This window comes from Onychomys torridus, chromosome 6 (genome assembly GCF_903995425.1).
Source record: "Onychomys torridus chromosome 6, mOncTor1.1, whole genome shotgun sequence".
NCBI lineage: Eukaryota > Metazoa > Chordata > Mammalia > Rodentia > Cricetidae > Onychomys > Onychomys torridus.
This window is the reverse complement of record NC_050448.1, coordinates 41,263,449-41,288,659: the sequence shown is the minus strand read 5'-3', so window position 1 is coordinate 41,288,659 and position 25,211 is coordinate 41,263,449. Positions and strand designations below refer to the sequence as shown.

Below are 25,211 nucleotides of genomic sequence, written 5' to 3'. Positions count from 1 at the left end.
CAAATGACAGATACTAGAAAACCTGCAGCACTGAGCACAGAAATAATCAGCCATTTCGGCCCAGTCAGTTTGGGAAGGGGAAGGCCAGCATGAGGGCAAAGGGATACTAATCTACAATCCTGTCCAACTTGGGGTTTCTTTTTGGTTTAAGAAGAAAGTGTCTAATGTTAAGTCCTGTGGCAAGTTTGGGCAAGGAGTCTGTTATATATATATGATGACTTTCTGAATATTTGACCTCTTTTAAAGTAAAAGTAGAAAGAAAATATGGTTTAAATCATAAGTGCATACATGTGAAGACTATCAGTATTCTCACCCCAGGTGTCTGTGGATGTCTAAGTGTGTGGCTCAATCAACTACTATGTAATGGGATGTCTTCCCTGTTTCACTAACTGCTGACTGTCTGTAGAATACATCACTAGCTGAAATATAACCACAAAGTGACTATGAAACTCAGTATGACTGAGAAAAGAACTCCAAATAATATCTCTTCTATATATTAATGATATCCAGTTAAATAATATGATCAATGAGGGCCAGTGAGATGGACTCTCTGAGGACATAAATTTGGTACCCAAGCCCATGGTAGTAGGGGAAAACTGAATCCTACAAGTTGTCTTTTGGCCTCTACACTCTACACACATGCTATGGTACTACACACACACATACACACACACACACAATAAATGAATAAATAAATAACTGTAATAAAGTTTAATGTGAAAATATAATTGTACCCATCTCATTTATAACATCAGAAAATCTTTAAAAATATTTATGATGAAGCTTATCAGAATTTTCTATATGAAGACAAACTTACTATAAAAAGGTATCTGTTATTTCTAATGTAACTTATAATCTTAATGCAATCGATCTAAATGCAAATCCAAAAACGGTTTTGTGGGGAGAGTTGAGAAGAGGGGTTAGATGCATTATCTTTAATCATGTGGGAAAACAGACATGCCAACTACACAGAACAAGACAAGAATGAACTGGCCTTTGGACATGCTAAGACATTTAGAAATCTATAGTAGTTCAAGGACCAGGACTGGGCAAGAGTTGACAGATGGACAGTAAAATAGACAGACGAATTCATAAACTGATTTAAACACATTTAGGGACTTAATGTATGATACAGATGGTTTTTCAAACCTGTGAGGAAGTGATAACCAATAAATAATTTTGGGAGATTTAGAGAAACATCTGACATTGCTTAAAATTTTGCATTCAAATCTCATTCCTTAAGGTGGGCTGAATCCTTAGACTGGGTATGTCCAGGTCAGTAGGAGTCCTGACGAAGTGGATGGTGGGTTGACAAGACAAGTCAGGCCTGCCCTATGTTAAGACAGAGGCTTTCAAATATGCACTGACCTTGTGGAAGAGTCTCACTTGGACCCTGATTAGCTATCATTCTAGATACTTGCTTTTGTTGGTCAGAAAAGGAGAAATCATGCTTGACCAAGATGGATCCATGGAGTGAAGGAAAGAAGTGTTGGCAGGGAAGGCCAAGGGTTAAACCACAAAGAGTAGCTTCCCTGCTGCTTTTAGCACCAGGAGAAGGCTTGCATACTGCACATACTGTCCTAAGAACTCTATTACATGGACCAAGGATGATTGATGGAAACCTAAGCAACACTTCCAATTTTCCTTTTTATAAAGAAGTTAAATTAAGAGAAAGAGGTGTTAACAGAGATTTATCCAAAACAGCACACTGACTCCCAGCATATATCCTCAGGGGAGTGGCAAAGTTTTTTGTTTTTTTTTAAACCTATTCAGTATGCCTTTTCCATAGGTTTTGTCTAAAACATTCATACAGCTTCTGCCCTAAAACTCAAACAACACCTGAGCACAAAGACAAATGATGTCTCTTGAGCCAGCAGTTTGCCTGTGCTTCCTCAGACAGCACGCATGGGCTAGGGAAATGGTTCCCAAGGTCACTATGGTCCAGCATCCCATGAAATACAGCGCTCGGGCGTTGGCACTGTTCTGCTGGATGTCAGCACAGAAGTCAGTGGTGGCATGCACCTGTGACATTCTGGAACGTTCTGTCTCCTAATGCCTCCCATGCCATTTCCCAGGCATTCTTCAGAACCATTCTTCCATAGCTACTTGATGTTCTCATAGGGATGTCATGGTTCTGCCACTCGCCCAGGAGTGCTGAGGCCAGCCAGGAGCATACAAGACTGCAATTAAGGAAAAGCACTTCTTTGTGTTTTCCTCCAGGGCTTGTACAAGAGCACTTCCTCTGCAGATTTCAACCTGTTCCCCTTGCTCATTCAGTAGTATGATTTCAAAATCCCTACATTTGCTTTTGTGCTTAACTGGCATTAAAATACTCCAGTCAAACACTGCTGAGACAGAGGACATTGAATAATGCTGGAATTTACTTTAAGTTAAGGGATGAAAGAACAAAACAAAACCAACCTGATGGAGACTGATTTCGTGTGTAAAGTGTGGCTTAGGACACATCTAACAAGTAATTTTGTGGACTTTTCAGAAGGAATGGATTTCAGCACAGCAGGAAGATTACAGAACTGACTCCAAAGGCCTGCTTAGAGGTAGCCCATCCATACCTCCTTTGTGAACTTGGACAGGGTCCCAATCCTCTCTCTGCTTCCCTGTGCTCATCTGTACGATGGTGGTAACAGTACCAAGGCACCGGGTTGTTGTGGGGATTAGGTGAGATAATATGTGGATTATCTCCTTGTCATGTATTGCCCTTCTAATCACTCCTAGATCATACCAAATGTTAGCTATCATTTTTCGTTTTTCTAATAGAACACCATCCATTGAAACTGCCTGAGAATTTTTTAAAGGCCTTGATAATTACATATACCCTGCAAATGGACAAGCAAACTAATAAGCAGGATTCGAATTAAATACTCAATCATGAGATTCACAATTTGCCCAGAGCTCTGACTAGCAAAGAGGCAATATTTACACTGAGACTGATTTCAAATAACCTTTCTTATTCAATTCCTCAAAATAGCTCTCAAGACTAACAAACATGCCCCACACTTCCTATCCATTGTCCGGAGAATAACAAAGGGTAGAAGTGACAGCAGGAAAAGCATCTGTTGTGATTAACTGCCACCAAAGGGGGTGGCCAGAGACTGCCGGATGGTCCGGAAGGTCTGGATGGTCCGCTTCCACAGCGCAGCGCTTGCAATGCCTATCATCCTTGACTAAGAAGAGGCAGGCATCTCTAAGAGCTGTGAGACCCTTGCTAGAGCTTCCTACCTGCAGTGATCGGGATGCAGCATGACCAGGGAGCAAGCAGACAGCCTCTCACATGGCTAACAAGGTTACCCCAGATTATAGGAATCACCCCCACTTTGGTTTAGGCTTACCATCATTGGATTTACACCACAAAGGTGAAAAATGCGCAGTTGGGTCGTTCTTTACTATCCTGAGGGGACTGGTCCCAGGAACTCTCAAACCTGTGAATAAATCACTTCTCTCCTTACAAAGCCACATATTTGCCTATAACCTTCACATATGACATTTTTATTTTTATTTTTGGTTTTTTGAGACAGGGTTTCTCTATGTAGCTTTGGCGCCTTTCCTGGAACTCATTCTGTAGCCCAGGATGGCCTCGAACTCGCAGAGATTCGCTTGCCTCTGCCTCCTGTGCGCTGGGATTAAAGGCATGCACCACCACTGCCTGGGTACATATCATCTTTTTAAATATGCTCTGAATGACCTATAATAACTGGCATACTATGAAAATAATTGCTATGCCATAGCATCTAAAGAATAACAATAGGAAAACATCTGTACAGCTGTGCAGTACAGCAACCCCCAGCCCTTGCTTTCCACCTACCACAGGCTGAATTCATGGAGTCTGTAGGAAGGAATGGTGATAGGAAAAATCACCTCCACCAAAGCACTCACTATTCACACCTCTTTGTGAAGAATGAGGATATGTCACTAATTATCTTTCCTTTGATGGCTGTGGTGGGAGAAACAGGCATCTACTCCTAAAGCACTCCAATTTCGAAGACCATAAATGCAGGCCTAGTCCTACTGTATGTCACAGCCTTCCGATGGGAAACATGGCATGAAGATTTTAGACTAGTTTTTTAAACAGGAAAATGTCGTGCAGGGGTAATCACTTGACTTGTGCCAAGAATTTTTAGAGAGATACACACAATACTGAATTAACGTCGACAGCATCAGTAACTTCATAGGGGTTACTGAAACTGCTAACACTCGTGTGCACTATCTTACAGAATTTAAACACATTCCACCATAAAGATGACGTTATTACTCCCACTTTACAGAGGCTGAGAGGCTGAAAACACCTTGTGCAAGGGCACATGACCAGGAACTGAACCTCACTCTTTCTGACCCCAGGCATTGATACACTGTGTGGCTCAGAGATGGTGCTTCAGGGAGTAGCAACATCAATTCTCCTTAGAGGCACAGAAGAGATACTTTGTGATGCTAGTGTAATAAAGAGTGTGGGGCAGCGAGGAAAATAAAGATGAAAACCATTCTTTCACTTCTTGCCCATCTCACTATCTTCAGTGTAGATGCTACAGTGATCAGCGGCACCCATGCTTAGGGTACCTGGAGCAAAAATGATTTGAATCAGGATTCTTGAAGGTGGATCTCCCAAGAATTTTTTTTTTTTTTTCTGCAGAGAAAAACAACTGATGTCAGGTGGTTTCAGTTTTCTATCCTAGGAAAGAACACTACCATGGAAAAACTTATGACAGGCTAGAACCAGGCCAGAACAGTTCCTGGGAGCCTACGCTGCCTGAAGCCCCTGGGCATTTAAAGCTACTAAGAACCGAGTTCTAGAGTAAGACCCTGATCTCATGATGGTGATCTGGTGGTCCCACTGCAGTGAATCCACCCTCTGAACCCCAGGGGCTTGTTACAGAGCTGAGTTATGTCTCCAAGACCCAGATGTAAGAAACAGACCCCAGGGAGAGAGATCGACAGGGGTGCTGTGAAGGAGAAAGCCCTCACACTGGCGGCTCCGGAACGGGAGTGTGGTGGGAAACCTGCAGACACGGCTCAGCACCAGTTTCTGTTTTCTCCGGTATAGAGATAGGGAAACTGGAAATCAAGAGAACAAAATGACCTAATTTCCAAACAGGAGCAAATGAAGAAAGAAAAATGGCTAAGAAATGTGTTGTGTTCAGCATCCCTAGTGGCTAGGGAAATGGAAAGTAAACTACTTTGAAATTTCATCTTAGCCTGGTCATAATGCTGAGATCAAATGAAGCTGATAACAAATGTGGTGGGGATGTGAGGAAAGGGAACCCTCACTGACTGCTGGTAGGACAGCAAAGTGGTGCAGCCACTCTGAATTCAGGGTGGAAAACTCCCAGAAAGCCGTAAGTAGCTCTACTGTATGGCCCAGCTTTACCACTCCTTGGCACATGCCAAAAGGACTTGATACTCCTCTACAGTAAAACTTGCCCAGCCATTCTCAGTCTTGCTTTATTTACAGTAGCTAGGAAATGCAAACAACCTACATGTCTCTAGACTAATGAAACGGTAGAGAAAATGTGGTACACATACACTATGGAATATAAAGAAAAATGAAATTTGCAGGTAAATGCAAGTTTATGATGCAATTTTGCATAAAACACAAATGCAGGAACTAAAAAATGTTGTACTGATTGAGGTAACCCAGACCCAGAAGGATGAATGTTGATGTCTTCTATTACTTGTGGATCCCAGCTCTGAATCTTTAGATGTGTATAACCTGGAGTAACCATAGAAACCAGGAAAACAGAAAGGGATCACGAAGGGTAGGAAGGAGCTTTAGAGAAGGGGTACTGGGATGCTCTGAAGAAGCCAAAGGAGAAAATGGGGAGAGGCTTTATTAGGGAGGACAGAGGAAGGGTAATGCAGAGGGGGATGGAGAAAAGGAAGATAACACTAAGGATGTTTTAAAAAGATGCACGGAAACACTTTATAAGCTTACTTAAATATGCATGCGTAATGTGTGTGCTTGTGTGTGGGTGGTTTAAATGGCAACAGATAACCTAAAAAAACCCTCCAGGGCTAAGCAAGGAAAACTTCCCTTTTAGTTGTTGGTCAGGGGGCTCCAAGAGACTCCCAAAACAATACAGGCTATTGCTGTTGCCTTTGCTTGCCTCCCAGAACTTGAAGGTAAAACTATTGTTGAGGACACTGCACACAGGACTTAAAGAGCTACAACTGACCCCTAAATTAAAGGAAACAGTACAAAAGAGGGGCAGAGAGACTGTAAGAGCCGGAGGCTGAGAATGCCCGCCTCAAGATAGTAGACATGGCCAGGGAAGCTGCACCCGTGAAGCTTCAACAACATGGCTGCCCAAATAAGACCTTCATATGGCAATATCAGTCACCATGCCAGTGTGGATTGGGGAAATGTCACAAGGCATCTAGTTCTCAATGACTGCAAAGGCAGGGGGAACCAGTTTTCTCCAGTTAGGAGCCTCCTGATAGGCTACCTAATCCCAAGAAGGCATCCCTAAACACACATACAGTCATGCAACACAAAATTAACTCAGTAGTTTGAAATATCATCTATTATTCGTATGTATAGCAACAGTAAAGAGAAAGTGGTCATGAATTGGTGAGAGTATGGGGTGGAGACACGGAAGGAGTTGGCCAGGGAAGAGAGATGGGTGGAAATTATATAAACACAGTACTCAGATCTGAAATTCTCAAAAGAATTTAAAAAATTTTACAGATTTCTAACACTACTTTTTCCTAGTGACAACAAAGAATGTGGGAAAATATTTTAGGAAAATGAAATCATGAATTAATGAAAACGAATTGAGCCTTAGGGATTAAAGAGACTTGGGCCACCAGGGCTCTGATGAAAAGACTTAAGAATGCATAGGTTGAGTGCACTGGGTCCAAACAGCATGGTCAGAAGTGTTTTAGAACTTAGAAGTTTTCATATTGAGAAGAGTAATTGCATATATTGAATGAGCTATTGGGGAGATGGTACTAAAGGCTGAACCAAAATTACTAATATCTCACATACACCTTAATACACAGCTGATGGTTTATATATAATCCTATCCCTTAGTTTTTATATTTTTAATTTATTCTTTAAGAATTTCATCAGCATACACAATGTATTTTGATCATTTCCACTCTCCAGTACCCTGTTCCATCTTTTACAGGACGTAAGTACCCACAGCTATACACTTTTCTCCTGGGCTGGTGACAGGGATCAATGTGTAAAGGTGCTTACTGCCAATCCTGGGACCCAAATGGTGATAGAACAGAGAACTGACTCCCGCAAATTGTTGTCAAAACAATACTCCCAACCATAGAGTGCACAAAGCATGTGTTTTCTGCTCACCAGCTCTCATAAAACTTTTGATTTTCTGTAGCATTTTAGATTTCTGAATGAGAGATACTCAGTTTTATATATTTTCATCAGTGTCGTTATCTGTAACATGACAGTGACTAGGTGACTGCGGTAATGGTGATTTTTGCACACACATTCAGAGTAGCGTGAACTGCAAGTAGCATGTACTGAACAACACATGCTTTGATCTGTGACCACTGATCTAACTAGAAGTAATATCTGAAAATAGCATGGCTCAAGGTGTAAGGGTAAAAAATTAAGAGATGAACTGAAAATAAATCAAGACGACGTAGGTTTTGGCATGCTTTTGGTATTACGCCTAACACTCTGTCTGACAAGGCCCATCTACCTGTCTGCCCTAAGTGTCTGGCAGATGCACCTGGGCTGCTGGGAACAAAGGAGCCCTGCCAGGCAGATACTCAGTGAGCCATAGATAAATGTTCAACGTTAGCGAAAGGACGTGAGTCTAAATCTTCTGTCACTGTCCCTCATCATCCATCTATCCTAAAGGCAAGGTGTTGGGACTTTCAAAGAACTCTTCTCATTCTTCCAGGCAACTTGTGTTACGTGGTTTCCTATTAGAAAGGGGTCCTGAGATGTGACTGTCTCTGTCTACTATCTAGACAGCTCTGGCTTCACTAAGCCAGCTCAAGGACATCACCCACCTGAACCAAGAAAAGCACAGCTCTTCCATTCCAGCTTGCTCTGGATAATGTCTGGGGAGTTTTCCCCAGCCAACACAAAAGGAGAAGCCAGTTAAGAAAAGCTGCCTTTGGTCAGCCTATTTCTACATAGCTTCCTATCACTGGCTGACACCCTCCTGCTGCAGACATCAGCAAGCATGAGATGTCGTCAAGTGTGTGTGTGGGGGTGATAATTCAGTATTTTTACTGCTTAAACCTTTTATATGAGGGCACATTTACTGGTAGCCTAAAACATTCGTCAATACTATAATACAAATCAGAAGCAAGTAAAAATTACCTCTGTGGAGTAGTTTTACAAATAGTCTTAGGTTTTGTGAATTGAAGCTATGTGGTGGCATTTACAGATGAGTGATGCTCCAGAAAATGTCAGAAGCCTTGTCACTAACAAGGCACAACTCTGTTTTTATCAAGATTAAGTTATTAGTGTTTATTTAGGAACTAGCTGAGTTGGTAGAGTGCCTGCCTACCCTGTAAAAAATCCTGGGTTCTATTCCCAGAAGCATATAAAACTGTGGTGATCCACATCCATAATCTCAACCCTCTGAAGGTGGGAGGCAGAAGGAACAGAAGCATAGTGTCATCCTTGGTGACAGGGTGAGTTAGAGGATAGCCTGTGATATGTGTTGAAAGAGAAGGTAGGAAGAGAAAGAGAAATACAAAAAGAGAATGAAAGTTTATTATTTATAAAGACAATACTCAAGACAAAGAAAGACATAAATATCCTTCCTGAAGTCTGAGCCAAAGCCAAAGTAAATGACAAAAATACACAAGGAAAGGCTCACAGAGACACACACAAAAAGACAAACCCACACATCAGCCACATCTCAACTGCCTAAGACACCCTAGCTGTGATTCAACTCACATACCCTCAGAAGGACCCCCAGAAGAAATAATCTGGATCATTGCCCCATCAACAATCTCCCTAGGAATACCAACTCCATGGTGAGAAAGACATAAGACAACTTATTCACATTCTGGAGGGCAAGGCCAGACCAAGACTCCAAGAAGTTCCAGACATGAGACAGAATGAACAGTGCCTCCACGTAATGGGGCTTCTGTTTGGTCACCTGTAGTGGTCTGGATGAAAATGGTCCTTACAGGCTCATAGGGAGCAGCACTATTTGAAAGGATATATGGCCTTGTTGGAGTAGGTGTGGCCTTACTGGAGGAACTGTGTCCTGCTGGTGGGCTTTAGGTTTTCAGAAACCCAAGCCAGGGCTAGTATCTCTCTCTCTGCCTGCCTGCTGTATGTGGAGCAGATGTGGAATCCTTAGTTCTTTCTCTCATACCATGTCTGCTTGCATGCTGCCATGCCCCTGCCATGACAACAATGGACTAAACCTCTGAAACTGTAAGCAAGCCCCATTCAAATTCTTTCCTGTGTAACTGCTGTGGTCATGGCATCTCTCCACAGCACTGAAACACTAAGACAGCATCAGTCTGACTGGTTCATCCTCAACAGAGGGGAAGTGCCTGGTGCCAGGTGGGTCTATCTTGTAAAAAGTGGAAAGGGTTGGCATAGGGCAGTGGTGATAGGAAAGAGAAGGCATTTCATGAGCTGCACTGAAGGCTGTGACGAATCACCTGTGGTAGCCAAGTAAACACAGACAGGAAGGTCATCTTTTAGGTCATTTTTTACCATAGCACCCAAAGGACAGAGGGACTGTTTACTAAGAAGGGAATGGATCCAGAAAAAGGTGACATTTGACGGAGAAAAACGGAATATGAGAGTAATCTGTGAAACCACCAAACAAAGAAGTTTAAGTCACATGACCATGGGAACACTCTGAAAACTATTCTAAAAAAATGGAATGATTTGGTGTAAAAGAAACAAGTGGCCCTGGAACTATCTGAGGCCATCACTGTGCATTTCTTAACTATGTTTAAGTACGGTGATGGCAAGTGGCCAAGAAGGATGGAGTCCTAACTCCCAACACTTTGCAAGTTGTCTTATTTAGAGATCCAGCCTTTGCAGGTGTAATGAAGTCATGGTGTACTGAAGTAGGCTCTGCATCCAAGAACTGAGTGATGAGAGGTGGGGGACTCAGAGACACACAGAGGCACAGCGGAGAAGCAGGTCATATGGAAACACAGGCAGACTGGAAAAAATGTTTGGAGCCATTGGGAGCTAGACGGGGCAGGGCTGGCCCTTCCGGACCCCTAAGCCACTCACTGTAGAACTATAATACAGCAGCTGTGAAGAGACCAACCCAGGGACACAGCATCTGCTCTCTGCTTCAGATAGAATTAGGAGAAAAGACCAGGCATATACAAGGCACTAAATGAAAAGACAGTAAACTGCCTCACAATCGTTGGGAGTTCTAACCAACTAAGGTCTTAGGAAATAGGACCAATCGTACTTAACCCCATAGGGCTGCACATGTGTGTAGAATTAAGAGCCAGCTTATTGTGTTATCATTGGCACATGTCAGCTACTATATGAGAGGACACACTAATCCACTACTATCTGGTACTATTACTGTTATGTCAAGGCATGCACTGACATGCACCAACGGTGCTTAGAAAGCAAAGCTGGCTTAGGGTCTGGGGTTGTTCTGAAGTGGCATTCTCCCGGGAAGGCAGGTGAAAACTCCTGGAGATGGTTTTGTTATCACACTGGGAAGAGGTGCTATTAGCAAACAATGGTGGAGAGAGACCAGAGAAACTTCTCAACACTACATCACAGGACCACCCGGAAGTAAAGGCGCACAGGCCCCATGGCAACGCTGCTGAGGTCGGGATCTAGTGGGGCCCAGGTGGCTCCCAGTCACAGCTTCAAACACCAAAGGATTCACTTTCCCATCAATAGTAGTCAAATTAGATGCATCCCTTTGAAATTTTGTAGAACAGAATAAACTATTAACAAAATGACTAACGAGCAACTTAGATCTGATAAAAAATTTTGTTTTCTTCTAATCTAAAAAAGTAAAAAAAAAAAAAAAAAAAAAAAAGAAAAAGAAAAAGGGAAAAAAAAAAAAACACTGTCTTTGAAGACACCCCCATGGGGCTAACTGCCAAGCCTGGCTCTGCAAACACCAGCTCTATGCTGAAGGGCCACACACTCAGCCAACTAGGAAATGTGTACAGTGCACTTTACTGCCAGTCTGGACTGGAGGAGGAAGAATAACGATCCTCCCATGGAGTCACTCTCAGCAGCTGGAAAGAAAGCCTCCTTATGCTAAAAACTACTGGCATCCCAGCAGCTAAGCTCCTTGCCTAAATCTTATAATTTCAGTCCGTCCATGGGTGGTTGGATCAGCCCTTGAGGGTTGGCACAGATAAGGATCCCTTATCTCTCCCTTGTAGACGCGTCTGAATCACTGCCTGACTAAAAGCGGTTCTATCTCCTTCGCTGCTGCCTCTGGCATGCCAGGCATCTGCAGTTGCCTCCTTGGAGCTACTGTGTAAATACAGCAGCACATACTGTACATTTCAAACCCAGCCTGTTTATCAAGCCTCTTTCCCACAGACGCACGTCATGAGCAAGCAGTCTCTGATGGTATTTCCTCAGTGGAGAGGGCTTTAGACACATGATGAACTTACGGATGGGGCAAGAAAATACCAGTCTTGACGAAAGTTAATTAGGTGCTCAGGTTGCCCTCTCCACTGGGAATATATTCCTTGCTCTTTCTGTCACGGAGATTACAATTTCAAAAAAAAAACGATTTGAGCACATGAATTTGGCATAACTGGATAAACATGAAATATAATGGCAAAGCCACCTGTGAAGAGCAAAATCAGCTGCTAAGTAAAATAACATCTGCCTTAATTCTGTATTTATTGACTAGTTCTGTGCAGATTCAAGAATAAAAGCTGCACTACCCTGGTTTTAGAACTGTCTTTAAAGATGATAACTTTCATCAGTTTGTCAGTCAACACAGTCAAAATGATGCTAATATTTAAAACTGGCACACTATTGTCAATCATTATTTTATCACTCAACTCAAACAACTAGTTCAAACTCTGAGTCCACTAAGACAGTGGGAAGATGTTAGAAGTCAAGAGTTCTGACACTTGAAGGGGCACACAGAATTGTGCTCCCTAAAACTTACCTTACGTTGAAAGCCAAGCATGGTAGTACACTGTGTAATCCCAGCATTAAATAAGCCAAGGCAGAAGTGATGGACAGAGGCCAACCTGGCTACACAGTGAGCTTCAGGCTAGCCTCAGCTAACCAGAGAAACTGTCTAAAACCCCAACAACTCTGAGGAAAAAAAATCTCTATAAAAGTCAAGAAAACATGATGTGCTTGCTAGGCCTTTGGGAAGAGGGAACCTCACCTAAGAAAATGCCTCTCCCCAACTGGCCTGTAGACCAGCTTGTGGGGGCATTTTCTTGATTAACAATTAATGTTGGTGGGTCCATCCTATGACAGGCAGTGTCATTCCTGGGCAGGTAGTACTGGGTGGTATAAGTATGCCTTGGCCTAGCCAGTAAGCAGCACTCCTCCATGGCCTTTGCATCAATTCCTGCCTCAAGGTCCCTGCCCTGACTTTTCTCTATGCTGAACAATTAGGTGGAAATGTAAAATAAAATAAACCCTTTCCTCCTGGACTTACTTTTGGGGGTAGACCATCAAAGTTCCTGTTCTACTATCCTAGGTATATGTGGTAGTTTGACTATAATTGGTCCCCATAAGCTCACAGGCAGTGGTACTATTAGGAGGTATGGCTTTGTTGGAGTAGGTATGGCTTTATTGGAGGAAGTGTGTTACTGTAGGGGTAGGCTTTGAGGTCTCATATGCTCAAGATATCACCCAGTGAGACACAGACCACACTCTCTGTTGCCTGCAAGATGTAGGACTCTCAGCTACTTCTCCAGCATCATGTCTGACTGCATGCTCCTGTGCTCCCTGCCATGATGAAAATGGACTGAACCTCTGAACTGTAAGCTGCCACCTCAATTAAATGTCTTCCTTTGTAAGAGCTGCTGTGGTTTCTTCACAGCAACAGAAATCCTAAGACAGTATACAACTGAATAATTCATAATATATTCTGATTAAATAAGAAGCTCAATCTCTGTTTTGTTTAATTTTGACTCATCAGTCAACAGTCAGCAACTCAGAACTAGTATTAGAATAAATATCCCATGATAATTTTGGAATTTATTTAATATTTTCATAGAAAGTCTATTTCTACTGTTGAAATTTTACTCTGTGAACTATCCATTCTATCGTATGCCATAAGTTCATCCCATTTCCTTCATACATGAAAATGACCCAGTTTTCCATTTTTATTTCCAGTCTATAGTCTAACAAAGATATAAAATGTATCTTATACCAAAAGCTGTATGTGAGTAATGTCATCATGTGATACATGTGACAGAAATTGCTCCCTGGAGAAAGGCAGAGATAAGGAGTGTGTGTGTGTGTGTGTGTGTGTGTGTGTGTGTGTGTGTGTGTGTGTGTTGGTGTGTCCTATGAATGGGAACTGTTTGAGATAACAAAAACTTTAAAGATAAGGCTTGTATGGCTTTCCTCCTGGTCATCTCCTCAAAGAAGGACATGAATGCAGAACAGAAAAGCAGAAGGAGAAAAAACACTTGCCAATCAGCTGAGGTACTTCATCCCCTGCAGGATGGGAGCACATTCAACACCTTTCCATTTAGGGGCACACTTCTTAGGTGAATAACCATTAAGGACATCTTTTAAATTAAGTCACAAAGCACACCCAAATGGCCCCTAGCATGTCCTTAACCGTTTATTTTGATAGAGTGCAGCTGCCTCAGGCATGCAGGAGAGCTGAGGGGTGTGGATCCATCAGATGCCCAGAGCACTGGCTTGAACCCGGTAAAAGCTCAATAGAGGGCGGCTGGGATTACGAGGGTCACAACGACGCATCTTAACTGCACTTGTACTTAGAGACAGTGAAGGACAGATGTGACTGTGACTCAGCACTTAGGATCTATCCGTCGACCACTCAGGCTTTTGGGGGATGGTGCCCTAACAGGCAACATGTGACCAGCTCACCTCTTCTTCTTCGTGATAATGAGCACATCGTTGAAGAGGAAGAAGTAGACTTGCTGTTTGGACATCCTCTTGGAGAACAGCACCGTGTCTTCCACGTAGGCTGTCAACTCCCCTCTTTTCACCAGCCACCGGGAAGAGGAGACGAGGGGAAAAGGCTAGAAAGAGAGGAAATCTCAGTGCCCACCTCCAAGTGAAGACCAGTAAGACATTATAATGAAAAGGCGCAAAATCATTATTTTATAGGCAGACAGTGGCAAAATGCAACTGGATATGGCTCCTTCTCCAGGAGAAAATACAGATTTATTTTTCAACATAAAAACTTATTAGCTTGTCCATACAAAATTGAAACCACAAGAAAATGTTATTGGGTCACAAAATTATGACTCTTCTATTAACTCTGAACTACAAAAGAAAACTGGAGTCACTTAAAATTTAAAAAAAAAAAACTTAGTGGTGAAATCTATAAGTTATTGTAAATATCTCAAAGAATAGAAACATATGGACATCTGTAGATACCTGTAGTTACCACAAGACATCTAAAAGTCTGTTTTCACTTTATGAACCACCAAAGGATTTTTCAAGAAGAAAAAAAACCCACAAAACGTATGTTTTGTCTACAGAAATCTACTCAGCCGTTTTCTTAAGAGCACCTGTTTTTAAGTTTATGGAGTTTACACTGTGTAAACACATCCCTGAAAACCTCACTCATTCCACTTTCTGGCTATGAAAGTAGAATTCTTCTAAGGAACTCCTGAGTCTCACATAAAAGGCTGCATCCAAGGAACTACATTTTCCTTTTCCTCTATTCAGTTTTGTACAAGCCAACTGGAAAACTCTCAAAACCACAGGATAATTTGTACCCTTTCGAGTTCTTTCTTTTTTCAAAAACAAAATAAGGTTACCAGAAATTCATACTGCCAAAAAATGTGATTTAATAACATATATCCATAAAATAGGCAAAAGCTCTTAGATACACAGAACACAAGCATGGTAACACAGTACAGCGGATGTCATCCTGTTAAGTGAAGAATGATTAAAAATGGCTAAAGGAAACTGAGGATATTAAGGAGGAAATGAAGAAGTTGAAAAAGGGTTTCATACTTTTCCAACATTAAAAAGGGCTTTTATTAGAAGGTTGTTCATCAGCTACGTACAAATTCAACAAGGAAGATGAAAGCTTATGGCTAAACCATACTTTGCATACTGGCTTTTAAGAGGGGTCCTGGGTTTCCAGCTCCTAAAATTGAATCACATAATTTTCTAACAGGAACAGCAGAGCCCTGTAGGGCAATAGAGAAATGATTGCTTACAAGAACTCTGACCAGTGTGCTTAAGAATTGCTACAAACACACACGTGTCAGGTTAGGTCCTGACTGTTGCACCTGCTGGAAGCACAAGGCCGCCCTGCCATTGCACATCAATCCTGAGTCCAAACGAAGGACAGTTAGGATGGTGTTCCACCATACATGTCACCCCATGACAATTCTTTGTTTAGGAACTAGGTAAAGAGTTTTTCATTGCTTTGTTGTTTTAAAGTAGATTGATTTTTGGAGTCCCTGTATTCCACTAAGAAATAGTAAAATTTCACTTATTTACCCAAAATTGAGAGTAGCTTTCAGAATGTCTTCTTCCTTTGAAAACAAAAATATGATGTGAAGTATTGTGTGAAAAGCCTCCTGCTCCCGCTCTTTCTCACCCACCCAGTTCCCACACACTGACTCCTGCCTCTACAGGATGCTAGATCTTTCCATGCCTCTCCAGAAATTTCTTTGGCAAAAACTACTTTTTTTTAACAACTTAAAAAAAAAAAACTCAATGATACATATGATTACTTTCATAGGTACCTAAAACCTCAATCATCTTTTGTTTCCCCCAAAGTTGAGTGGTTCTATTCTGCTTCATGTAGATGTAATCAATCTTCTATGATAAACAGCTGGATTGTTTCTGATCCTCTGCTAAAACAAATGCTATGTGAATAGCTAGAAAATCTTTATATTCACCAGTAGAGAATAAACTCCCAGAAGCAGAATCGCTGGTTTATAATAACTAGCTTTGTAAATCTGATAGTAAGCTCCAGGACTGTGACAATCATTTCTAGCAGTAGCCTGCAAAATGCTGATCCTATAACTTCACCAATACAAAGTCTTCTCACATTTCTGGATTGCTTGTGATCCTAATGCCCACTAGCAATTTCTTTCTGAATGAAATAAAGTCATCTTTAAAAACCTTAATCATCATTTGCCAAACCCACTCTGGCAGCGGCTCTCTAACTTGTCATTTCCAGTGTGTCCCCTCTCCTTTCCTCGACACTGTTTCCATGTGAGGTAAGGTATGAATACTGGATGAACAAGGCTGCAGCTACTCCTTCCCCTTCTGCAAGCTGCCTCTATTGTCTGTCTTTACTGTTCCTCTGTAATGAAAGGTTTATAGGTTTACACATTTTTACCTAATGAACTAGGCACTGTTTTCCCTTCATGACTCTAGATTGTTCTATGTTGGAAGACCTTCATTACACCACGGGTGTTTTCTTACCCAAGCACACCAGATTGTGTGCATAATTCTGGGACAAGTCACCCAACTTCTTTGAACTTCTAATTTTCTCATCTTTAAAATGAACTGAATAAAAATGTTTAGTATTATCCACCAAGACAATAAGGTATTTGTCTTATTATCCAACTTATAAGGTTGTAAGTTGTGCTAAATGACATTTCTAAGTGGTCTGAATTAGTCAATAATTTGTTTTATGAATATAAATCTGCATTTACATGACGGCAGTCAGGATCTTACAATGGAAGGGTTTACACCACCTATCAGTCAGGACACCTGGGGACCTAGCCTGATTTCACACTCATCGGGATGTTCACTACCACTAGTTGAGTGACTTTGTTGACAGCTTTTCTCTGGGGTTTGTTTTCTTTGCTTATACAATAAGAGGCTGTGGCTGTCCCATATCAGCGGTTCCCAAACTCTGTACCATGGCAGAGAGTGTGCCTTCTGCAGAATACCATGACCTGTTGATCATCAGGAAACTACTGTGAAAGAAAGTTTTGCTAGGAAAAATATAGGGCCATTTTAAATTGCCCCAAATGTGTGTGTTATATAACAAAATACAATTGCAGTTGTAAGCTTATTCATTATGAACTCCAAACAAAGAACGAGCCATGACCCAGGTTTGCCATTCACTGTCACTTTCTGCTTGTCTGCGCATCCTGATTATCTGCTCACGGGCAGTATCAGACAAGCAGCAGCAGGAGGCATGAATGCAAAACAGAGCTGTATGAGAACACATGCTTGAAGATAAAAGGTTCATTAACTATTTTTTCTGCAAAAGCAAAGTAGCATCTTCCTTGGTTTAGAATATCCTGATCCAGCCCAGGGGATACCATTATTTAGCAATACCTACTGACAACACTCGAGGACTCTCCTTTATCAACCATCAGCTTCAACTAGTTTAACTGTTCGGTGGTGTCCTGGGGAAAGCCATACTGTTGTGGCCTGGAGAAAAGCCTGGAGACTCCCCTAGGCATCTGGGAATTCCTCTGTCAATTGCTCTCTTCAACTGATAGTCCTTCTTTGAAAAGCTAGTTCCAGTTTACTTAGTTAGACTCAGCTTTCTCTGTTTAGGTAAGATTTAAGCAGCAGTAACACAACAAACACAGAGAGAAGGCTACCTTGATTTTAAATTCCAGCTGGGAATTAATGGTGTACATCATCTCCGTCCTTTCCATCTTCCGGGCTCCTTCATTGCACAGCCGCACCAACTGGAACACAGCACAGCAGGGTGAAGAAACAGGAAGAGACACCTCACTTTACTTTACTTTCTATGGCCCCTTCTCCCCAAGAAACCTCATTTTCAACTTCAGATCTCTCCCTGAAAATCATCTACTCTCTAGAAGTTCTGGGAACCATTTCTGATACAGAACAAACAGTGTCACCCAATTGGGACATTGTGCTCAGATATGGAGCAGGCAACCAGGAGTGAACAATGGGGTCTGGGGGTTGGCTAAAGGACTCTGAAGAGTTTCAGGGCTGTTTCCTCTGTGGCTCCACAACCACTACATGGGGGTTTCATCACAGACTCTAGGTCTCCATCTATTCTGCTCCTGTCCTCTGCCTAGCTTCATCTTTACCTATGAGAACCCCATTCCACTTCAGGGCAAGCTACCGCTCCTCTTTCCCAGACCAGACGGCAGGAAGCAGGCTACCAACTTCAAAGGCAAAATCTAAACACAGTGTTACACGTAAAGCATGGGACCACAAAGAGATGCTGGAAGAGGCAAGTCTAGGTAACAAGAACACCCAACTAAGGGTAGCTCTGTTCAATCAGGAATACTGGATTATCTGCAAAATGGATTCATGGTCCTTTGATGAACACTTAGTACATATTTGGGACTAACCCTAAATTTTGCAAACTGGCTTTCAAAAATAGGTAAGATAATGAGTGTATTTAAAGTCGATAAAAAGAAATAGTTCTTTATAATAAAGTGGAGTAAAGATCTTTCCCATTTGTGCAAGAAGCAAGCAAAAGGAGGTAACTAGGAAGTTTCTGGCACTCACAGTCTCCACTCATCTGTGCCCTGTTCATATGCCACCCACATGGGGGACCACACTTTTTTTTCTGCTTTCTCAGCTACCATGTGCCTAACTGCAACTAAATATACATTTTCTATCTTTAAATAAATATGACTTCCCTTTTAGCCACAACTCTTTCTCTTTCTATTCCAGGCCTGATTCCTGAAGTAGCCAGCCACCAGGGGCAGCTGATTGCACTATTGCACACTCCAGTCATTGCTCAACTTATTTCAATGAGGATGAACCCTGCAAATGGCTAAGTCATACTCGTCTCTTTCTCTCTCAGGAGCGTCCATGATCTAACTGTTTAGCCATTTTCTAGGCTGTTCTGTTTTCCTTTACTCTGGCATGTCTCATTTGTTTTTACGTCCTGTGCTGGTTACTTTCTTCCAAATAAGACTTCATATTGGTGTTCCCTGGTTTTTTGTTTGTTTGTTTGTTTTTTTAATCATGGGCTGCTGGATTTACCATTCTGCATCTTCATCCTAGGTAAACTCAAATGTCACCTATGCTGAGGGTCCCCGAACCCAGGTCTCCAATTTGTGTCTCTCCCCTGAGCTCTCATGCAGAACACAAGTTTAATAGGATCTGCATTATATGTTCAGAATGGGACTTGTCTTTCCATAGTAATAAAAACTGAAAATGTCCCAGTTTTCTAATCAAGGATTATATTTTCTTGATGCCTGTCCTTCAAAGTACTCACTAATTCCAAGTCTACTGCGCGCGCGCACACACACACACACACACACAATTTCTTTCCATCTTCTTACATGAATTCATAGCTTCATCCTCATCTTTGATTATAGTCCCCAACTCCCTAACATGTGTAACAGGTTCCTCCCATGTCCTTCCTCCCTCCCTTCCTCTTTCTGTCCTTCCGTCCCTCCTCCCTTTCTCCTTTCCTTACCTCCCTCCCTTCCTTCCCCTCTCTCCCTCTCTCAATGAGTTCTTCAAATTCTCCAACACCTACACTTGAGTTTCTACACACCCAAGACACTCCTTCCGCCTCCTGGCTCACAGTTATTTTTGCTGTAGACACATTAAAACATCATTCTGTACTTGCCTCCCATATCACTCACCACCCTTATTGTAATTCTATTTGATATATGTCTTTCTCTTTATTTTGCACATACCATGAATGCAATAACCACACCTGCATTGTCACCAAATATTCAGAGGCCAGTATTATTCCTGGTATAGTGGTTTATGTTCAATAAATATTTGTTGAAAGCGAGAATCAACAAACAGCTATTAACACACCAGACAAAATGAGATATGGATGAGCACGTAACACAAAACCATTCTGAAACAGCCAACACAGCAATTTATTTGAATACAACTGTGTGAACCTCAGTCTTTTTTAGCAAGCACAGACCGGTGAGATTCTTCCGAGCTTGCTACATGTTTTCTATCATGGTAAACAGTTACCTTGCTTACTTCCTTCAAGGCCCTTTTGCAGACTTCATACTTTGGAGAGTCCTTAGGTGTTTTCTGACATATAGTCTAAGAAGTAAAAGAAGTAAAACCAATTGGTTTGTCACATGAGGCAAAATAACTACTCAGCCATTTCCTCTTATTCAAACAAAGCATGGTTTTTGGACACAATATTGGGGATGAGGATATCAAAATGCAACTAACAGAACTAGAAAATATTCTTTAAATACATAAAGCCGAAATAAATCCAGCTAAAATAGAGAGAAGACTTCAGAGGTCAGCAGGTTAGGTGGCAAATCTCAGGCCTGCCTTATGCTAGCTATTTAACCGTGGGCAAGTGACTGGCCATAGATACACGTATTTTCCTTCTCTGTAAACTGCAGCAATGCCAGATACAATATAGGCTATTGCAAAGAGGCTGGTGCTTTGCCTCGTTTTGTTCCCTGTTCAGGGATCCAACCTGGCCTTGCCCATGCTGAACAGATGCTCTTCAGAGCCACCTCCCCAGCCCTGTTCCAAGAGTTAAGTGATGAATACATCTTATCTAAGTGCCTGGTGTATGCTTGTCTACCAACAAGAGTCCCAACTCTGATGAGCAATTAAAGATAAGCTGAAATGTGAATGTATGAAATATGAAAATCTAAAATCCTAAATCTTTAAAAATGCAAACCTTTTTGATTGTCAGAACACCGCAAATAGAAAATTCCACACCAAGAAACTGTTTCATGCACGATATTATTAGATACATATAACTGTCTTTAGAATATGTATACAAATTATGCTTGAAACACAAATGAATTTCATGTTTAGTCTTGGGCCCCATTCCCATGACACCTCATTATACATATGAAAATATTCCAAAAGTATTCAAAAATGTAAAACACATCTTACGGCAAGCTTTCTTAGTAAGGAACACTCAGCTTGTACATATAACTTTGAAAGCTCAAGGAACCAATCTAATTGTTTTAAAATGTCCATACACTTCAACACATTTAAGTAAATTTCTTAATGAAGTGAAATTTAAGAGACAGTGCTGGACTCTGCCTGGGTTCTCACATATGGGAAACAGATGAGGGCAACAGGCATCGGGCAGGGCAGAATATGGTTGAGAACTAGCAGGCCACTGTCCCTTGACTACCAATGAATGCAGTCTGTAAATCTGGAAGTCTGGCAGTGGGACTGTTGCATGAGAGAAGTGTAGAGTGCATCATGTGTGGGTTTATATTAGTGATTCTTCCTTTCAAATGCTGACCTATTATAAAGAATGCACTTATATTACAACCAGTTCCTATGTACACATAAATCAGAAAGGCTTCTAGGAACAATACTTAATCACATTATAAGTCATGTACATATCAAGTACTTCATATTCTGTTCTATTGCACTTTTAAAACTCTGTTCCTGGTTCCAAAATCAATTTCACACCCTTTAATGGATATAAAATCAATAGTAAAAAAAAATATTGGGTTACTTCCACGAGGGCAGACATACTTCACTGGAATTTCTATGATAAAAATGTACATAAAATTGTGTGCATACATTAATTATCTGAGAAGAAAGACTACAGCTTCACTCAGTATCTCAGGCAGGATTATGATACAAAAGCATAATGAACCCAGTATGTAACCATGCCATAAATATCCAACATTGTGTAGTTTGGTGTGTTAGAAATAGGAATACCATTCTGGTCTCCAAATTTGATTTTGCTTAATTAATTATTAATGCATTCTATGTTTAGATAGGATAGATACTGATCTAAAAAATCAATCGGATTTTTCGAAACTCCAAGTTACTCATTGGACCAACAATGAACCACATAGAAAACTTACAAGATTGTTTCTCCTAGGGATGCTGAGGTTGTATTAGTAGATACTATTAATTAATTAAATTCGGTGATACTACAAGGCACTGGCATTGCTAACCATGCTTTTCTCACAATGTTAACCAGCTGTGACTGTTTATGCAGGAAATAATTTCCTAAATTACGGGAGTAAACACAGTAGGCTGTGGTGACTAAGAGAGGACCAAGGAAGGGCTTATGAATTGGAACTCTGAAATAACTGAGAAAGTTGTGTAATCACACAACTGTGACATAGTAAAAGTGACCATCATGTGCACTTTCACTTTTGTGTGAGAGCATCTCAGCATTTCACAGTGGAATATGGAAAAAGGAACCTATTTTTGCAATTTTGCTCAGTTATGTATCTCTGATAAATTTTCATCCTGTGTTTTGGTCTGTAAGATCAAATACATAAAGTCTGATATGGTGCCAATATAACGACCAATTTTAAAGTACATCTGTGACAAACTGTCCTAGTTAGATCAAAAACTACACTACCTGCCCGCTGGCTAAGCAGGCCCTATCACAGGCCAGATGGTCTCCTTTCCCTGCCCTCAGCATGCCTTGCCATTATTCAAAGTCAAACTTTCACCTAATGTTATGACTGTCACCTAATACCAAAAGGATGGTGGCTCCCCCCTCCCCCACTTTACACAGTGCATGGTTGAGACTAGTTTATACCTTATCACATCAGGAGAAATTGGGCCCAAAGCATCTAGAAGTGTTCAAGACACGAGGGGTCTAAAACAAAGTGACTTGTCCAAGGTCTCATGCTTAGTGGCTCAGGCAGAAATGGAATCCCAGCCTCTTGACCTCAAAAAGCTAATATTATTCCCATTCCAAAAAGAAGAAAAAAAGTGGGTAATGTAAGTAAGTTTCACCAGAGGGACCACACAAGGCTAAACTAACAATAAACTCCAGTGATCTCAAACATAGACAGACTTTCCAACTGAACAACATCTTCTCAATTAAGGGGTTTTATAAAAGAGATATGCATCCATCAATTTAAGCAGAATAACAGTAAATTAGTTAGTCACATTTGTAGCGGCTAATATCCAGAGGACAAAGCCATCAAATCCTGCCTTACATCCATCAGCAGGGGAAGGCGAGTCACTCTCTGCATGGGGAGAATGAGGAAAGAGATCATGGGTAAGTTCCTGCAGTCTTCATGGGACTCAATCCGTGACAATACTTCCTTAAAGGAGGGGTTGGTGGCTCTGTGGGGAGAAAAGCAGGAAAAAAACCCTTCAAAATATTTCCTTTGCAAGCTCAAAAGCAAACAAAAACATATTGCCAAATACTGAGGTCAATTCTCACATTACCAATGATTCTTAATATAAGACAAACAGAAATCATAATACACTGGGAAACACTGTTGACTTTTCTGCCTTTTATATTTAATGCTGAAAATAAGATGTGGTGCCCCATAACAATATTAATAATAAAAAACATATGAAATAGATATTTATAAAATTGGGATGTAAACAAGATGACACAGTATTGTAACAGAGAGCATGTCAACTATGAGTTAGCATAAACAGATCAGATCTCATACTTGATCATGTACAAACACACTCCACCAGCACAATAATCATGCTTCATACCACTGTTCTGGCCCTGGGCAGACCCAAGAAAGAAATATCACTGAGCTAAGATTTTCAAGAGATGTTTGACCTTTCCAAAAATCCTCTTTCTAACAAAGAAAACTTTTTTTTTGTCTGTGTTTGCTTCATTGTTTGAGGGTTGCAGGTTTTTGGAGGGTGATACTCTTCAGGCTTGCCTCCAGCTTGAAGTCCTCCTGAGTCCTAGGATTACAGACACAGACGTCTAGCCAGGAAACCCTTTGGCCACATAAGCCAGAATATTTCTCTTCATCTCCCACTGAGTTGAAAATGGCCATGATACTGGCATGTATCCATGTAGTGCTGCCAGGTACTCAGACAGAATCTCAGTGGAGCTGTCTGTAGAACCTTAAAGGGGGGTGAGGAAGAGATTCCAAGAGAATGGTGCTCACAAGGATTATAATTGCCACAACTTAGCAAAAACAACAGAATGAAGTCAAATTGAAGTTTTCTGACTCTCAGTCCCACCCATTTCTCTCCTCACTTTGCTCCTATGGAAATCTGTAGCATTCACAGCCCTCTTCCAATGGGGTTTCAGAATAGTTCAGTTCTGGACTCTTCAGAACTGGGAAGGGCAGTGGCCATAATGACCATTTTATAAAAAAAAAAAAAAATGTGATTTGAAAATTGATGATGTGGTTCAAATCTACTAAAAATAAAGTGTGAAACATCCAGAATATCAAATTAAGAGAAATTACACAGAAATGTCTTATTTTTATTTTCTCACACTGATTACTTTTAAATATCCTATCCTCAAAAGTTTTAAAAAGATTTTTAGAAAATTAAAAACAAGCTTCATGTAGGTTGCACATTTAAGCCACACAGGTAGGTCTCAGGCTCCTCCCCACGCCCAAAGGGTTCTGATTAAGAAGTCTGGGGTGGACTTGAGCATCTTTGCTGACTGGGCTTTGAAGATTTCTGGGGTTTCTAACATACTGCTGAAGTGGGAAGTTACTGCCCCAACCTTGAATGCCCCTAAAGACACAAACACTAATTTCCAAGGGAAAGATCCTTCCCATGATGCTTTGATTAAGGTAATCTAGACAAAAATCTATTTTTGAGAGTCACATAATACATAGCAGTAACTAGTCACATATTTTTTAAAATCCTGCAAAACAAGATGAAAAACAATGTCCTCCCTAATTCAGGGCTTTGCTTTCAAGCATGAACTTGTATGTTCAGCTACAGGGGCCTAGCCAGGTTTGGGGTAAAGGAAAGAGAAAGGCCAGACAAATCTGGAGACATTTTTGGCATTAAGTGGGTAGAAGCCAGGTATTGGGCTAAATACTCTGCAATCCCTGAGAGGCCATCACAACAGACGTATCAGGCTTTGAAATCCCCAAAGTGCAAGATGAAAGATGCCAGCTGGGGTTTCTGCCATACCCATGAAGCAGGACATGGGGATGTGGCAGGGAGACAGCATTATCAGCCCTCCTTAGCAAGTTGGGAACAATCATTCTTATCAGGAAAACTGAGGCCACCTTTGGGTTATTAGTCTCACTAATAAAATAGTTTAAAAGTAGACTTGGAAGGAAGTTCAAGGGCAGTTGTTACTTTGAGAGAAAAATACCAGGGGTAGGCAAGTGGAGATCTTGGCAGGTACCTGGAGGACAGAGCTAGGGAAGAGGAAGACAGAGAGTCTTGCCTTTTGCAATGGCAGTTGACAAGGAGCTGAATGGAGAAAAGGTAAGCCCACTTCAAGTGCTGAGCCAAGGATGAGTTCAGAGGGCTCCTGATTCCAGGC

General features: G+C 41.3%; 1 protein-coding gene across 1 annotated transcript in view; it reads right to left on the bottom strand.

Annotated features, from left to right (window-relative positions):
- Positions 1-25,211, bottom strand: part of Arhgef26 (Rho guanine nucleotide exchange factor 26) — a 114,331-nt gene that overhangs the window by 18,207 nt on the left and 70,913 nt on the right. Inside the window, exons 7-10 of the mRNA XM_036190071.1 lie at positions 22,933-23,062; positions 20,000-20,074; positions 17,671-17,760; positions 14,000-14,154 (exon numbers count right to left, since the gene is read on the bottom strand). Of these exons, the coding sequence (XP_036045964.1) occupies positions 14,000-14,154; positions 17,671-17,760; positions 20,000-20,074; positions 22,933-23,062 (450 nt within the window). The remainder of the gene's footprint in view (positions 1-13,999; positions 14,155-17,670; positions 17,761-19,999; positions 20,075-22,932; positions 23,063-25,211) is intronic.